This window comes from Dendrobium catenatum, unplaced genomic scaffold (assembly GCF_001605985.2).
Source record: "Dendrobium catenatum unplaced genomic scaffold, ASM160598v2 fragScaff_scaffold_1664, whole genome shotgun sequence".
Taxonomy (NCBI): Eukaryota; Viridiplantae; Streptophyta; class Magnoliopsida; order Asparagales; family Orchidaceae; genus Dendrobium; species Dendrobium catenatum.
In genome coordinates, this window is record NW_021320126.1 from 454,121 (window position 1) to 468,485 (window position 14,365).

Here is a 14,365-nt window from a genome sequence, read left to right on the forward strand (position 1 = left end):
GTGACAAGTTCCTTTACTGTCTTTAGCAGTAGTAGTTGTTGTAGTTATTTTGTTATTTTGGATGGCATGCATAGTATTTGTAAAAAAAAGAAAAAAAAATTATTACCATCTTGTACATTGTGATAGACCTGTGACATTGACATGAAAGTTTAGAGGCGCTTTTATTATTCTTGAATATCTTTAGAATTGCATGGAATTAATGATGAGTACTTAATTTACATGTCCGATCTCGTTCCCGCCTCGTATCTACGAGCTAACCAGGCCGGATCGTGACACTATCTCCCTCAGCATCATCTGTGAAAAATCAAATCTCCATGCAGCAGCATGTGCGGAGCCAGATGCAGCCTACCCATCAAACTCGCATCTCATTGAGAGTGAGCCCTGCTAAGATTGCAGGGAAAACTGCACTACAACTTATGTCCACCGGGAGCAGCAATCCTATTTCAGCACGATTTTATTGGACATGTATTGCAGGATTGGGATGGTGGATGCCTCGTCTCAGGTGTTTGATTCAATTTCGGAGAGGAATGTGGGGTCCTGGACCGCAATCATATCTGGTTTGGCTCAGCATGATCATGCCGAAGAGGGATTGGTTTTGTTTAACCAGATGAGATTAACAGGTGTAAAGCCTAATGAATACACTATGGGGAGCATACTGTCAGCATGTTCATTATTGGATGCTTTAGTTCAAGAAAGATGGAATCAATGCTATGTTTTGAAAAAAGGGATGTCTATGAACTCCTTCATTGGATCTACATTGTGGGATGTATATGTCAAGTGTGGGAAAGTTACTCATGCTTATGCTCTCATTTATATAGACCACGTCTCATGGACTGTTTCGTTGGTTATATCACTCAATTGGAAGCAATGAACCCACAGAAGATAGATGCTCCCTTCTATGCTCATTCTTGGAAAATTTTGTATTAAGGTTGGAAGAAAGGCTTATATTACTATTTCTTCTGGAAGGCCAAAGGAACTCATACAACTAATGAACAAGTTGGTGGGTATGCATCGAAGATGCAAAATTTTCAACCCATGAGGATTGATTATAATTTATACATCTATTTTCCTCCCAATGAAACGTCTTGACGGAGTCGAGCTCTTTTGACGCAAGGGGAGAATGATGTGGAATATCATAGCTTAAGTGTTCCTTATGACTAGCTAACTATAGTTTGTTAGAAGCTTTTCTAGAAGATTCTATAGATAGTTTATATATGCATGCATTGTAGTAGGAAATGTATCATTGATGAATATTAACTCCTTTTTAAAGCTTTGAAGTTTTGTGTTTTTCCCTGGATTGGGATTTCCTTCTTGCAGGTCCGATTCTTCTGACGATCACCACATTAATTATGTTGCCAAACAGTTTCACTTTTTAATAAACTATCCACCTTAAATCTTGGATTATGTTAGGATTTAATAGCTCTCTTGCCAAATAGTTTTCAGATTTTAACACACTCATGATTTAATAAATCCTACTAAACTTAAAAATTCTACTTGTTGTCAAACAGCCCCTAAGATTTAAATTACATCTTCTGCTGTATAAATATTTGTTGGAACAAATGCATCAGATATATTCATACCAGAACCTAGCCTAATAATTATTGTCACCAAAATCTAACCTCGTACTTTTCACCAACTGCAGTTAAAAGACGGAAATTGCCGGAATTTCTGCACATCGGGATACTCTCTCTAGATCTTTTAGAATTACAATTAGGGCTTATTTGTTACACTTAAGGGATCTAAGCAGAGCTCTAATCAATCCTTCTTTTGAGCTATGAAAAATTGTCATCAAGAAGTTACATTGTCTATGATTTGGTTCCCGTTTAGATGTTTTACAATAAGTCATTAGCACAATTTAAATGTTTCGTTTTTCAGTTTTTTATTTGGGGTAAAACATTATTCTTATAGATCACTCAGCTAAAGTTAAGAATAAAGCTCCCTAAATAATTGTTTTTTCTGTAGCCTAAAGACAATAAAACATTGCAGGCATGACATACCTATAACTTCACAAACGTGTTTTCTGCAAGATCAATAGCAAAGGCAAGAGCTGCAACCTTATTCTCGCACTCTCTCTGCTCTTCATCAGGATTGCTATCTGCCACAATCCCAGCTCCAGCCTGGAGGTCAGCCACCCATTCCTGCCGCCAATTCAAGTTATTGAATGAATACCTGCTGTTGTAGCGATTAGCAGTTGGAAAGACCATGGTCCTGAGAGCAAGAGCAATGTCCATGTCCCCATTAAATGATATCCCACCAAACCCACCGCTATAAGGGCCTCGTCGTCTGACCTCCAATTTATCAATAAGTTCCATGGCTCTCACCTGATCAAACAGAAAGGAAATAGGAGATCGAATTAAAAATTAATAAAATGGATAAACAAATTTTGTGTATTCACATATATATTAGCCATATTTATGTCCTTTAAAGCTAACTTGGGAGAATGGAAGGTGACCTGATTTAGAACGAAAGCAGAGGCTTTGCTAGGGAGAAGATCTCCACTCCAAAAAGCTGAAAAAATACTCTTCAGGAAATCTAAAATTTTCTTCAGGTTTCTTATTTAAAACCTGAGAGGAATGGCTTAGGAGCAAGGGAAATTTGAAGGAGCCTTCACGCCTTGATTCCAGCAAGGTGTTGAGTGAGAGAGAGAGAGAGTTGAGGAGAGAGAACCCAGGAAAAGAGCATGGGGAGTTCGGCCAGCAGCAGAGAGATTTTGGAGAAATAATTCCAAGCAAAACAATGAAGGAGGAGGCGGCTGATTGAGACCAGAATCTCCTAATGCCACTCTCAGCCTATGGAAGGAATTAATGGCTCAGTTTCACGTGGAGGGATAGGAATTAAATTATGCTTTAATTCCCTGAGATTTTGGGAATTCTCAGATTTGGGAATTCTTTCCCAAATCTGCTGGAGTTAATGAATGAGAGGGAATAATCCTGATTTCCCATCTCAGATTTTGAAATATGGAATAAAAGCTGCAGTTACGTTGAGAGGAAAGGTATTTAGGAGCATTTAAGAGGTGGTGATGTGAAAATTAAATAGAAAAACAATAAGAGGAAGGCCGGCCAAGCATAGAGAGGGAGAAAATGTTTAACTTAAGTAGGTGGGGACCACTTGGCTAACAAAGCTTTAAATAAAAATCTGAAATATATTTCAGGTTTTTAAGCTAGGGAAGTTTCCTAATAAGAGGGTATTAATTAAGATCAATTTGAATTCAAATTCAGATTGAAATCTAATTAATTTGGAGACCTCAAATTAAGGAGCTAAATTAGGAAAGTATCAAAGCTTCATGAGAGTTTTGAATTTCAAATTCAAAACTCCAAGAGGGGCCAGAGGGTGGAGTTGTGGGGAAGGAAAATTGGGGAACAGGGGGCGACGGCTTGGACTAATTTTTAGGTGGTGGTGGACGGTGGCTTGGGAGGCCCAAGGTGGCCGGCGGCAAGGGGCTTGGGGAAGAGGAAGGCGGCGGCCAGAGAATTGGGGAGAAAGCTTGGAGTAATTCAAAGGGGATTCAAACCTCATGCATCTCCTCCCATTCCACTCTCCACAATTGCTTCAATCCAATATCCACGACGACGAATCGAACACAAGAAATAAAGAACGAAAATTAGAAAAACAAGAAGACCTAGAACTCACAAAGAGATCTAGCTTCTCCTATGAACTCACTAAGAGATCGAGGAGGTTTGCACTCACAAAGAGAACATGAAATGTCAAATTTTCATTCATCAAAAACTTCTATTACATGAGAAAAGGGCCATATATATAGGCCACCAAATGACAAAGAAGATAAAAGACTAAAATGCCCCTTGGGCTACAATAGCAACCAAATACCCATAAGGGAAAAAGCGGAAAAAAACTGAAAATAAAATAAACTACTACATAAAATGACTCAAAATAAAACTCATGATCGTGGCCGTCGATCTCCGGCGTCTCCTGATGGTACATGTGTCGAAATCGCTGATGATGTCCTCATCATTCTCCCCAGGTGGGAGAAAACTCGACCCCATCGAGTAAGCATCTATAGAGCTCGTGTACCACTCTAGTAAGTCGGGGTCCACTCGCTGTAGCTCGTCACAATCAACCCATGTGTTCTCCGTTTCCGGTTTCCCTGCTCATTGAACTAGATACCTTTGTTGACCATCATCTCTAGTGGAAATTTGAGTTCATCACTAAGTATTGTCTCAATCTTCTCTGTATTGGGTAAATTAGGCAATTTTGGAGGTGGAGTTAGGCTGGGGATCTCACCAGGTGGGTTCACACAAGGCTCACTATTTCGTGGAATAGGAGGGTTACACTCTGGACCTTCGAAAGTTACAAGATCTTCGATGTTAACATAGGATTAATGTTAAAACCTTCAGGAAGGTCTGACACATAAGCATTACTATTTATTTTTTTGTTGTTATTTGAACGGTCCAATGCTTCTAGCATATAACTTTATAATGGTCCCTTGTGGGAACCGCTCCGGACAAATCCGAACCAATACAAAAATCTCTAATATCAAATTCTTTGAACCGTCTCTTGAGATCGGCTGTAAGTTTATAACTGGCATTGCTTTGGTTATTCTTTTTATTAATATCCTTACGCAGTTCTTGACGATGAGATGCCAAAGTGGATGCAAGAAACTCTGAGTGTAGGATGAATGACAAGAATCGTGAGCTCACACACAAGTTACAACATAGACAATTTGGAGGACCACAAACTATAAAACACACATACACAACATACTAACTTACACGAACACATAGTTAGAAAAGGTGGACGAGTCACGAAAAGAGGGGGTCTAAAGTGTTTGATCTAAGGGAACTGGTGTAGGGGGAGCAATGAAGACATTCTTAGCTACCAGGGTACTTCTATAGGAAGTTTCGGTTAGGGTCGGCAGCAGTCTCCTAGTGGGGGTAGTATCATCGAACAAATTCATCCAACTAAGATAGAAGTGGTCCTTATCCTGGTAGGACGAGGCTATAACGGGCAAAATGTATGAATCAAGAATGACACATTCGGTCAAATATAAATCCAAATGAGCAGCTCTAAAGTTAGACTCTAATGAAACAAGAGGGGACATTGTTCAAATCAGGCTCAAAAACTTTCAGACTCAAAGTACTGTCTTCCAAAAGAGACTCAGGTTTGTTTCACTTAAATCAGGTGATAAATTCGATTGGCTTACTTCCAACTCGAGAATATCTAAGTCGTCATCAGAATTATCCAAAATTAAATCAGAATTATCCGGAGTCATCTCAGTAATTAAATTAAAATCTTCCGATTTTACTTTCACTGTGTTCAAGGTCAGATCAGTTTCTTTCGGGATCAAATTAATATCGTCCAGGCAGACTTTATCCAAGGAGTTGTCCTCGAGGAGCCTAGGATCGGGGTGGGTTAAGGTGTCGACTTTTAAAGGTTTTAGCTTTCCTAGCTCAGGGTTTAAGTCATTCTGGGAGTCTGATTCAATATCTTTTGTTCCATCCTCAAAGAAGTCCTCGTTACCCTTAATATCATTAGCATCCACGAAATGGATGCACTCAGTTTTAGATTCAGAGGGCGTTTTCTTGTTAATTCATTTCTCGATCAGAATTACACTTGCAGGATCAAGGACTGGGGAGACTAAAGGTTGACTGAGATGGCTAGAAGTTAGTCCAAGTGGGGTGTCATAGGGGCTTGAACCAACAGAAGACCCACTAAAGGGTCGGTCACTAAGACTGAGTGAAGACCTACAAGGTGGGACAGCAACCTTGTCGTTACTAAAGGATGGGTGGCCTCGACCTCAGTAATGTCCACGGTTTGTTCCAACAGAAGAGGTGGGGCCGGGCTCTAGATGGTGGTCACTGGTAGAGGGTCAGTATTTTGAATTAAGATCTCGCCTCATGTCTTTCCAAGTAGGGTACTCACCGCGAGACTCTTTATGATCTTCCAATCTTGCCCAAAATTGAAGAGCCTGACCTTTGAGGTGAGATTTAGCGATGCTAACCTGGTGGGACTCGGGGATATGTCGTGTTTCAAAATAGTCCTCTAATTGTCTAACCCATTCCCTAAAGTAGTAAGGGTCCAAAGAACCATCAAAGGTAGGCAGACGATAAGGTGACTCTAAGTGAGGTCGTGGAGGCCTAGGCTCAGGTCTCGGGTGATAAGCTGAGTGGGGCCTGTAATTAGAGTGGGGATAGTCAACGGGTTTTTCCGTTATAATTCTAGTCATATTGCCCACTAGGTTAACGATGTCATCTAAACTCTTTTGGAGTCTTATCGGGTCCATTGGGAAACGTCAAGTGATACCTAAAGGAGAATGGGCGTAAAGCTCTGATACCAAACTGATGTAGAACGAAAGCGGAGGCTTCGCTAGGGAGAGGATCTCCTCTCCAAAAAGCTGAAAAAATACTCTTTAGGAAATCTGAAATTTTCTTCAGGTTTCTTATTCAAAACCTGAGAGGAATGGCTTAGGAGCAAGGGAAATTTGAAGGAGCCTTCACGCCTTGATTCCAGCAAAGGTGTTGAGTGAGAGAGAAAGAGAGAGTTGAGGAGAGACAACCCAAGAAAAGAGCATGGGGAGTTCGGCCAGTAGCAGAGAGATTTTGGAGAAATAATTCCAAGCAAAACAATGAAGGAGGAGGCGGCTGATTGAGACCAGAATCTTCTAATGCCACTCTCAGCCTACGGAAGGAATTGATGGCTCAGTTTCACGTGAAGGGATAGGAATTAAATTATGCTTTAATTCCCTGAGATTTTGGGAATTCTTTCCCAAATCTGCTGGAGTTAATGAATGAGAGGGAATAATCCTGATTTCCTATCTTAGATTTTGAAATCTAGAATAAAAGCTGCAGTTACGTTGAGAGGAAAGGTATTTAGGAGCATTTAAGAGGTGGTGATGTGGCAATTAAATAGAAAAACAATAAGGGGAAGGCCGGCCAAGCATAGAGAGGGAGAAAATATTTAACTTAAGTAGGTGGGGACCACTTGGCTAAAAAAGCTTTAAATAAAAATCTGAAATATATTTCAGGTTTTTAAGCTAGGGAAGTTTCCTAATAAGAGGGTATTAATTAAGACCAAATTGAATTCAAATTGAAATCTAATTAATTTGGAGACCTCAAATTAAAGAGCTAAATTAGGAAAGTATCAAAGCTTCATGAGAGTTTTGAATTTCAAATTCAAAACTCCAAGAGGGGCCAGCGGGTGGAGTTGTGGTGGCCGGTGGCCTGGGCGGCCCAAGGTGGCCGGCGGCAAGGGGCTTGAAGAAGAGGAAGGCGGCGGCCAGAGAATTGGGGAGAAAGCTTGGAGTAATTCAAAGGGGATTCAAACCTCATGCATCTCCTCCCATTCCACTCTCCACAAATGCTTCAGTCCAATCTCCACGACGACGAATCGAACACAAGAAATAAAGAACGAAAATTAGTAGAACAAGAAGACTTAGAACTCACAAAGAGATCTAGCTTCTCCTACGAACTCAATAAGAGATCGAGGAGGTTTGCACTCACAAAGAGAACATGAAATATCAAATTTTCATTCATCAAAAACTTCTATTACATGAGAAAAGGGCCATATATATAGGCCACCAAATGACAAAAAAATAAAAGACTAAAATGCCCCTTGGACTACAATAGCAACCAAATACCCATAAGGGAAAAAGCGGAAAAAAACTGAAAATAAAATAAACTACTACATAAAATGACTCAAAATAAAACTCATGATCGCGGCCGTCGATCTCCGGCATCTCCTGATGGTACATGTGTCGAAATCGCTGACGATGTCCTCATCATTACCACAGTCAAAATTATATGTAATGTGCAGCATTATCAAGGACAAAGGAGATTTATGCCACAGCAAACTTTCAGATACCACTGGTGTGCAGAAGCATCACAAAATAAACTAGAAAGTGAGGTTTTCAAGTGTAAGAGTGTAGCTGTTCTATTCACAACTTCCACATAATTAAGCTAATGACGAAGGAAACTGTATGTATGGCAAAAACCCTTAGAAGTAGAAGATAGCGCATGATTCTACTAATAAGTAGGAAAAAAGTTCAATCTTATCATCAGGTAAAAATAAAATGTTTCCGTGCTTAAAATAAGCATAACTAAAGCAACAGCTGAAAAATGAAAATACCCATATAAAGTCAGACCTTCGGAGCCCCGCTGACTGTTCCCACTGGCAATGCAGCTCTTAAAGCATCCCAGCTGTTAAGATGATCAAACAATTCTCCACTAATCTGCATTAAAATACGATCACTACAACTGAATTTTCCAAGAACTAATTCAAAAATTAAAACATAGCTACCTGAATATAAAAAGTGCTAATTTCCTTGGAAAAACGAGGCTCTTGTATTCGTACATTTGATTTTTTTTTTTTTTTTTTTTGGGGGGGGGGAGGGTGTGGTTAATTGCATAATGACAAATTCTTGAGGAAATCCAATTTGTCCAGAGAAAGACCAAAAAGATCATTCAGGCAGGCCAGGACAGTTAGAAGTTAAACACAACTTCAATCGTCAGTCTAGGTAAAACTCAGTTTATTCATTTGTAATGGTACTTCGAGAAAAGGGAACCGTTAAATACTGGCATACATACAAACTTATTTGATCCCAGAACATCAACAGCAACCACAAGGCTTACATGTTACTAATATTACTCCGTAGAACCTACAATGAACCTGTACGTGCACCTAAGCAGTAATGAATTACGAGAGGCGAATATTGCATGAATGATGGGAGTTTGAGACATAACAAATAATTAAGATTAATCATCTCCGCGTCAACCTGAACATGAAAAGGAATATGAGCTTATTGCAAAAAGACATCAAAATAAATCAACGTTATGAGGTGAACTATCAAGTACCTCTCCATGTAATTTGTGACAATCATCATCATTAGCATTATCCCAACTATTTGGGATAAGCTTTATGAATCCGAATGTTCCAGTCATTCTTGTTGAGTACTAAACTTATTATTTATGAATCATCTGAAAGAACTTATATCCTTATCACCTTAAGTTTATCCCTTCTTCCAATCCTCCAATACTAATGTCCTTTACTCATCTTATGGCACATTTTCTACCCTAAAGCGTAATGCCCAAGAAATCCAAATCTATTTATCAATAATATATTTTCAATATATGTCACTATAATCATTCCTTTAATATAATTATTATTTAATTTACCCTTGATAATTTTTTCACAAACCCATTTTAACATTCTCATCTTTGCCACACTTGACTTAACTGCCAATCACTTTTTTTATTGCCCAACACTCAGATTTATAAAACATTGCCAACTTAATTATAGTTTAATAAAGTTTAACTTTAATCCTTTATAATATCTTTTATTAAATTTTCTACAGTTATCTTAAAAAATTAATAATTTTACACCATTCAAATTTCACAACCTTATCCTAGGGCAATTATTTTATTGATGGATTTCTTTATACTCTTAATATATACATCCAACTAATACCCTGTGTTATCTGATTGAATGCTCTTCTGGAATCACATTACAATCTTTCTAAATAGATTTTTCTTTTCATCAAAGTAACAAAGATGTATATTTGTAGATTTATTGGCCCCACTTTTGTTAGTAATTAGATGTGGTTATAATTTTTTAAAGTATATACTTGTTATGCAAAATATAATAAGTTATTATGAAATCAAGTATAACTTTTCCACTTATAATTTCATCTCCTATTTCATATTCAACATGAATCCCATAATCCATCCTATAAGAACATACATTCAAATTCAAGTTACCTCCAATAAATACTGTTTTCCTTAGGCATACATCTTAGTAGTTTGCTATCTCTTTACAAAATTCATTTTGTAAGTATCTTTCAATCAACATGAGGAGCGAAGTCTAACACAATTAAGACATCCTTAATGATAATAACCTTAATGGAAATCAATCCATTACAATCACTATTGACCTTAACAATTTTATCTTTGAACTATCTCCATGACTATATCAACCTCATTCACTATATAAAAGGTTGGATTTAACTCATAACTTCTTAAATAGGAGTAAAAACAATCACGTAGTCAAAAGAAATGAAAATTGAAGTCAAAGTTAACAAGTAATATTAAAAAAATATGATATTTTAAGAATATATATTTACTTGAATTTTTTTACAAAACTTTGTACTAATAAAAATAATTTTAACAAAATCAATATAAAAAAGTTTAAAATATAGTATTCTAATTTTAAAAAAAAAAATCAAACTCAATGTATTTCATTACGATGGAATCAAGACAAAAAAAAAAACATCAAACAAATTTATTTATTACAAAAAGAAAAAGCCTCTCTACCCAACCAGCATAATGTCAATTCGCTCCTGTATATAAAGTAGGTTGTTGTAGACAAAGAAACAAGGTAAGTTGAAAATTAGATTTTACTAAAAAAATTCCTTAGATATTTCATTTTTAACTGTGGTTTTTTTTGGCCAAATCAGACCTTTTATATAGCTTGGAACTAAAATAAACCCCCACAAAGATTGGGGAACCATTTTAATCATTTTCTACCTTCTCAAATGCCTTTGGAGTTTTTCACTTTTCATTTAGTTTCATATAAAAAAGAATATGTATTCTTCTAATTATTGTGTCCGACAATTCTCATTTTCTCATCTGAAGCCCTCAAATTTCATGTAGCAAATTTAATCTTACTATTGGATTTTAGTCGACACTTGTTTAGTGTCACCACAAGTGGGTTAGGTTGGGGCATGCCACTAAGGGTTGGTCGGACCAAAACTTTTGACTACTTCTCTTCAAAATTAAATTATCTAGTGGTGCATCACTTCTTGAGAAAGACAAAAGTATAGCAAAATTTAAATTCAGATTTAGTTCATTAAACTTGCGATAACATTTTTCATTTTAGCTTGAAATCAACAATGATGATTTTTGTTTGTAATTTGTGCTAAAAGCATAAATTTTGACAACCAGACGAGAAAGCATACACAACCCAGTTCTTCCAATTTAAATAAAACCAGCCTGAACGTTGAGCTTATATGCGTCACATGCAAATATTTTTCAATAGCATCCAAAACCCTCTTTCAAATTTAAATAAAACTAGCCTTACCGTTGAGCTGATATGCATCACATGAGAATATCTTTCAATGTTCATCAGTTTATCCACTTTAACTGAACCAAATTTTGAGACCTGTTACATAAGCCCATCTCAAAATGATCAGGAAGGGGTAAGGAGGAAATAGGGTGTAAATTTTAAAACATTTCCCTTTTCTTAATATAATAGGAACCTCATTCAAGTGAAAACTACAGACATTAGCATATCCAATGATTAAAGCTAGTTAAACATTATACATGGATAGTATTTCAAATGATGGGACAACACTATAAGATGTCAATTAAGGAAATTAAACCATAATCTGACGTTGCAGGATATATCTAAAACTCTTTCATATATTAGCTATAGAGCCCAAGTTAAGCTAAATATATTAGTGAATGGACCATAAATCCTAAATATTTAGCTAATGGACAGAGTCACTCTCAACTCTTATCACTTTAGATGTAATTTTTTTTTAATCGCCATCACTCTATCTCTCTCAAACTAAAGCATTTTAAAAATGTCATGCACCAAATGTGTAAAGTCACAAAAAATTAACTTTATTTAAAAGGTTGATATTAATATTAATATTAATAATAATTCAATTTTTTCAGGAATAAATTTTATATATTACAAAGATGCTTAAATAGAAATGTCTAAAATGACAAATTACTCAAGAAAAATGAATAATTATTAACTTCTATAAAATATTTAATTTTGAAAGAAATTTTAACAGAACAAGATTTAATCAAAATTTGTTTTATAATAAATAAAATGATATAAAGTAACTTTTTGTAAAGTATTATTAAAAAAGTGAATTTATAACTACTATCAAACATTTGTATGTCTATCTGATTAATAGGAGCGACCGTGCGATTAGTCACATAATAAGAAAGGGAAAGTGACCAAGAGCAAGCAAGCCCGAGAAGCTAGAGTGGGTAGGCATTAGCAAGAGACTGAGAGGGTAAAAGTTAAGGCTCGAGCAAACCTTAGAAAAAGCTAGAGTAGGCGGGCATTAGCAAGACACTGAGAGGGTGAAAGTTATGGCTCGAGCAAACTAAGATGAAGGTGAGCGAGCAAGCATCGATGAGGTGGAAAGCAGAGGATATCCATGCGACCATGGCACGCATGGATACAACAAGCACGTGCGTGGAGAGGTCCGACTCATTTTGTTTTGGGAAGGAAGAAAAAAAATTGTAACTCTTCCTCTTCCTCTTCCTATCAAAGCAAGGTATATCCTAACCCAGATTTTCTTTTTCCACCATCAAAGCAATTTAATTTGCTAAATCTAGATCTATGCCCCTATGCATAATGATATTTACTAAGGAAATTTTTAAGGTTATGATGTTTGACTGTAAGAAAAAAAACAAAAATAATAAGAAAATGGAATGTTATTTAAGAGGGATGTCATGAAGAACAAGAATCAGTTAACTAAAACTTAATTAATATAAAAGTGATATTTGCGGTTGTATTATTTTAGGGAATAGATATTTAAAAGAAATTTGAAATCTAAAAATACAAGTTAAGGTTTTTCTTCAACTAAAATGCAATTAAATTAAATAATTTAGACTAAATCTTGTTAATTGATGAATTTTAATGATAAAAGTTTCCATAAGGAATGTCTACAGGTTGTTACCTTCCTTTTCATAAAAGTGGCAAACATAAAATCTACTAAGCAGAATTAGATCAAATATTAGTGAATTAAACATTGATTAATATAAAAAGATAAATCTAAAATTTATTAGCAACTTTAGATTTGACTTTAATTAACGCTTTATGTCTTTATGTTATAAAATTATTTTTTGAAATATTTACGTTGAAAGATCAAATAAAGGATTTATATGACATGTCATAATATGCTAAATCTAGATATTGCAAAATTAATTAAGTATGATTTACATACTTGAATAAGAGTATACAGATATTAAATAGGATAAAAAGTTAAAATGAAAAAATAATATGATTAATTTAAAATATCAATTAATTTACTAATATGAATAACTAGTGTGTAATTATGCTTCAATCATAGGTACTAAACTAAGAACAATGAAATCCACGTATCACTTGGCAAACTAAATCTTCTGAGTTTGAACTGGGTAATCATATTTCTAACCTATATAATGTCTTTCAACAACAACAACAATATCAAATCTTTATCCCACTACGTGGGGCCGGCTACATGAATCTTTTTTCTCCATTATATCCTCTTAAGAGCCAAATTCTCATTTAAATCTAATAAAGAAATGTCATTTCTCATATTTTCTAACGAAGTCTTGTTAGGTCTACCTCTACCTTTCTTAACATAGGCCAAATTTAATACATCTACTCTCCTAACAGGGTCATCGGAAGGCTGTCGTTTTACATGACCAAACCATCTAAGGCGACTCTCTCTAATCTTATTTTTCACTAGAGATACTCCATCCTTTTTATGGATATGCTCATTTCGTATCCTGTCTTTAAGAGTAAATCCACTCATCCACCTGAGTATCCTCAGCACAGCAACACTTGCCTTAATATCAGGCTTCTCTTTTAATTGCCAACATTCTACGCCATAAAGCATTGCAATTCTCACCACCATCTTATAAAATTTTTCCTTAAGTTTGAGTGGTACTTTTCTATCACAATGTATTAAAGGATTTATGTCATAATTATTCAATGGGTTTTACGCTGGCTGTCGACTACCTAACGCAAGCCTCAATTTTTCTCATCTAGGGCATGGGACTTATTAATGGCAATGTTAAAATATAATGTCTTTCATCTAAGAAAAATGCATCAAATGGCATGTTATTGATTTCAATTCATTTATTACATAACATCATTATTGCAAGATGTGGGCTCCAAAAATTCATACCCCAACCTCTCCGCTACCCTTTTCTTTTGTATTTCGGCGAGGAGAGTTTTAACGAGTTTGAGTTCCGAGGTAAATTTTCAAAATACAGATTGGGTTTTAGATAAGACATCACCTAAAATTTCACCTTCATTTTGCGATAACTTTATGATCTAAGTTTAGGTTTTCCTATAGGCGCAAGCCGCTATAGTTAATTATCACTTCTGATAATGAGAGAGAACTATCAATTAAGGATAGTTATCGAACAGATACGTAGTATCCAGCGTATAGTAGCAGGATAATTTGATATTGAAAATTGAAATTTATCACCTCGCACTTAAAGTGAATGGTGGGGGAAATGATGATGAACCCAATCAAGATCTCACGGTTCCGTCATCCCAAGCCATCATCATCCCTAGTATACTTAGTCAGAGGAGGTAGTCGACCCAACCTGATTGAAGGATTTTTTTTCGGCAACCATGGGTTACGTTGTCCGAGGGTACCTTGTAAACTTGAAGTGAATGTCTA

General features: G+C 36.0%; 1 protein-coding gene across 6 annotated transcripts in view; it reads right to left on the reverse strand.

The window, feature by feature from the left end:
* LOC110104411 (anthranilate synthase alpha subunit 1, chloroplastic-like) overlaps positions 1–14,365 on the reverse strand; it is a 59,902-nt gene that overhangs the window by 5,876 nt on the left and 39,661 nt on the right. For 3 of the 6 annotated variants that reach the window (XM_028701269.1, XM_020833507.2, XM_020833515.2), the window contains 3 exons: positions 11,026–11,106; positions 8,096–8,182; positions 1,998–2,321 (listed from right to left, as the gene is read on the reverse strand). In XM_028701269.1, the coding sequence (XP_028557102.1) occupies positions 1,998–2,321; positions 8,096–8,182; positions 11,026–11,106 (492 nt within the window). Of the gene's footprint in view, positions 1–1,997; positions 2,322–8,079; positions 8,183–11,025; positions 11,107–14,365 lie in introns of those variants that run through there. The other 3 variants (XR_003703255.1, XM_020833529.2, XR_003703254.1) reach the window with 3 other exon arrangements.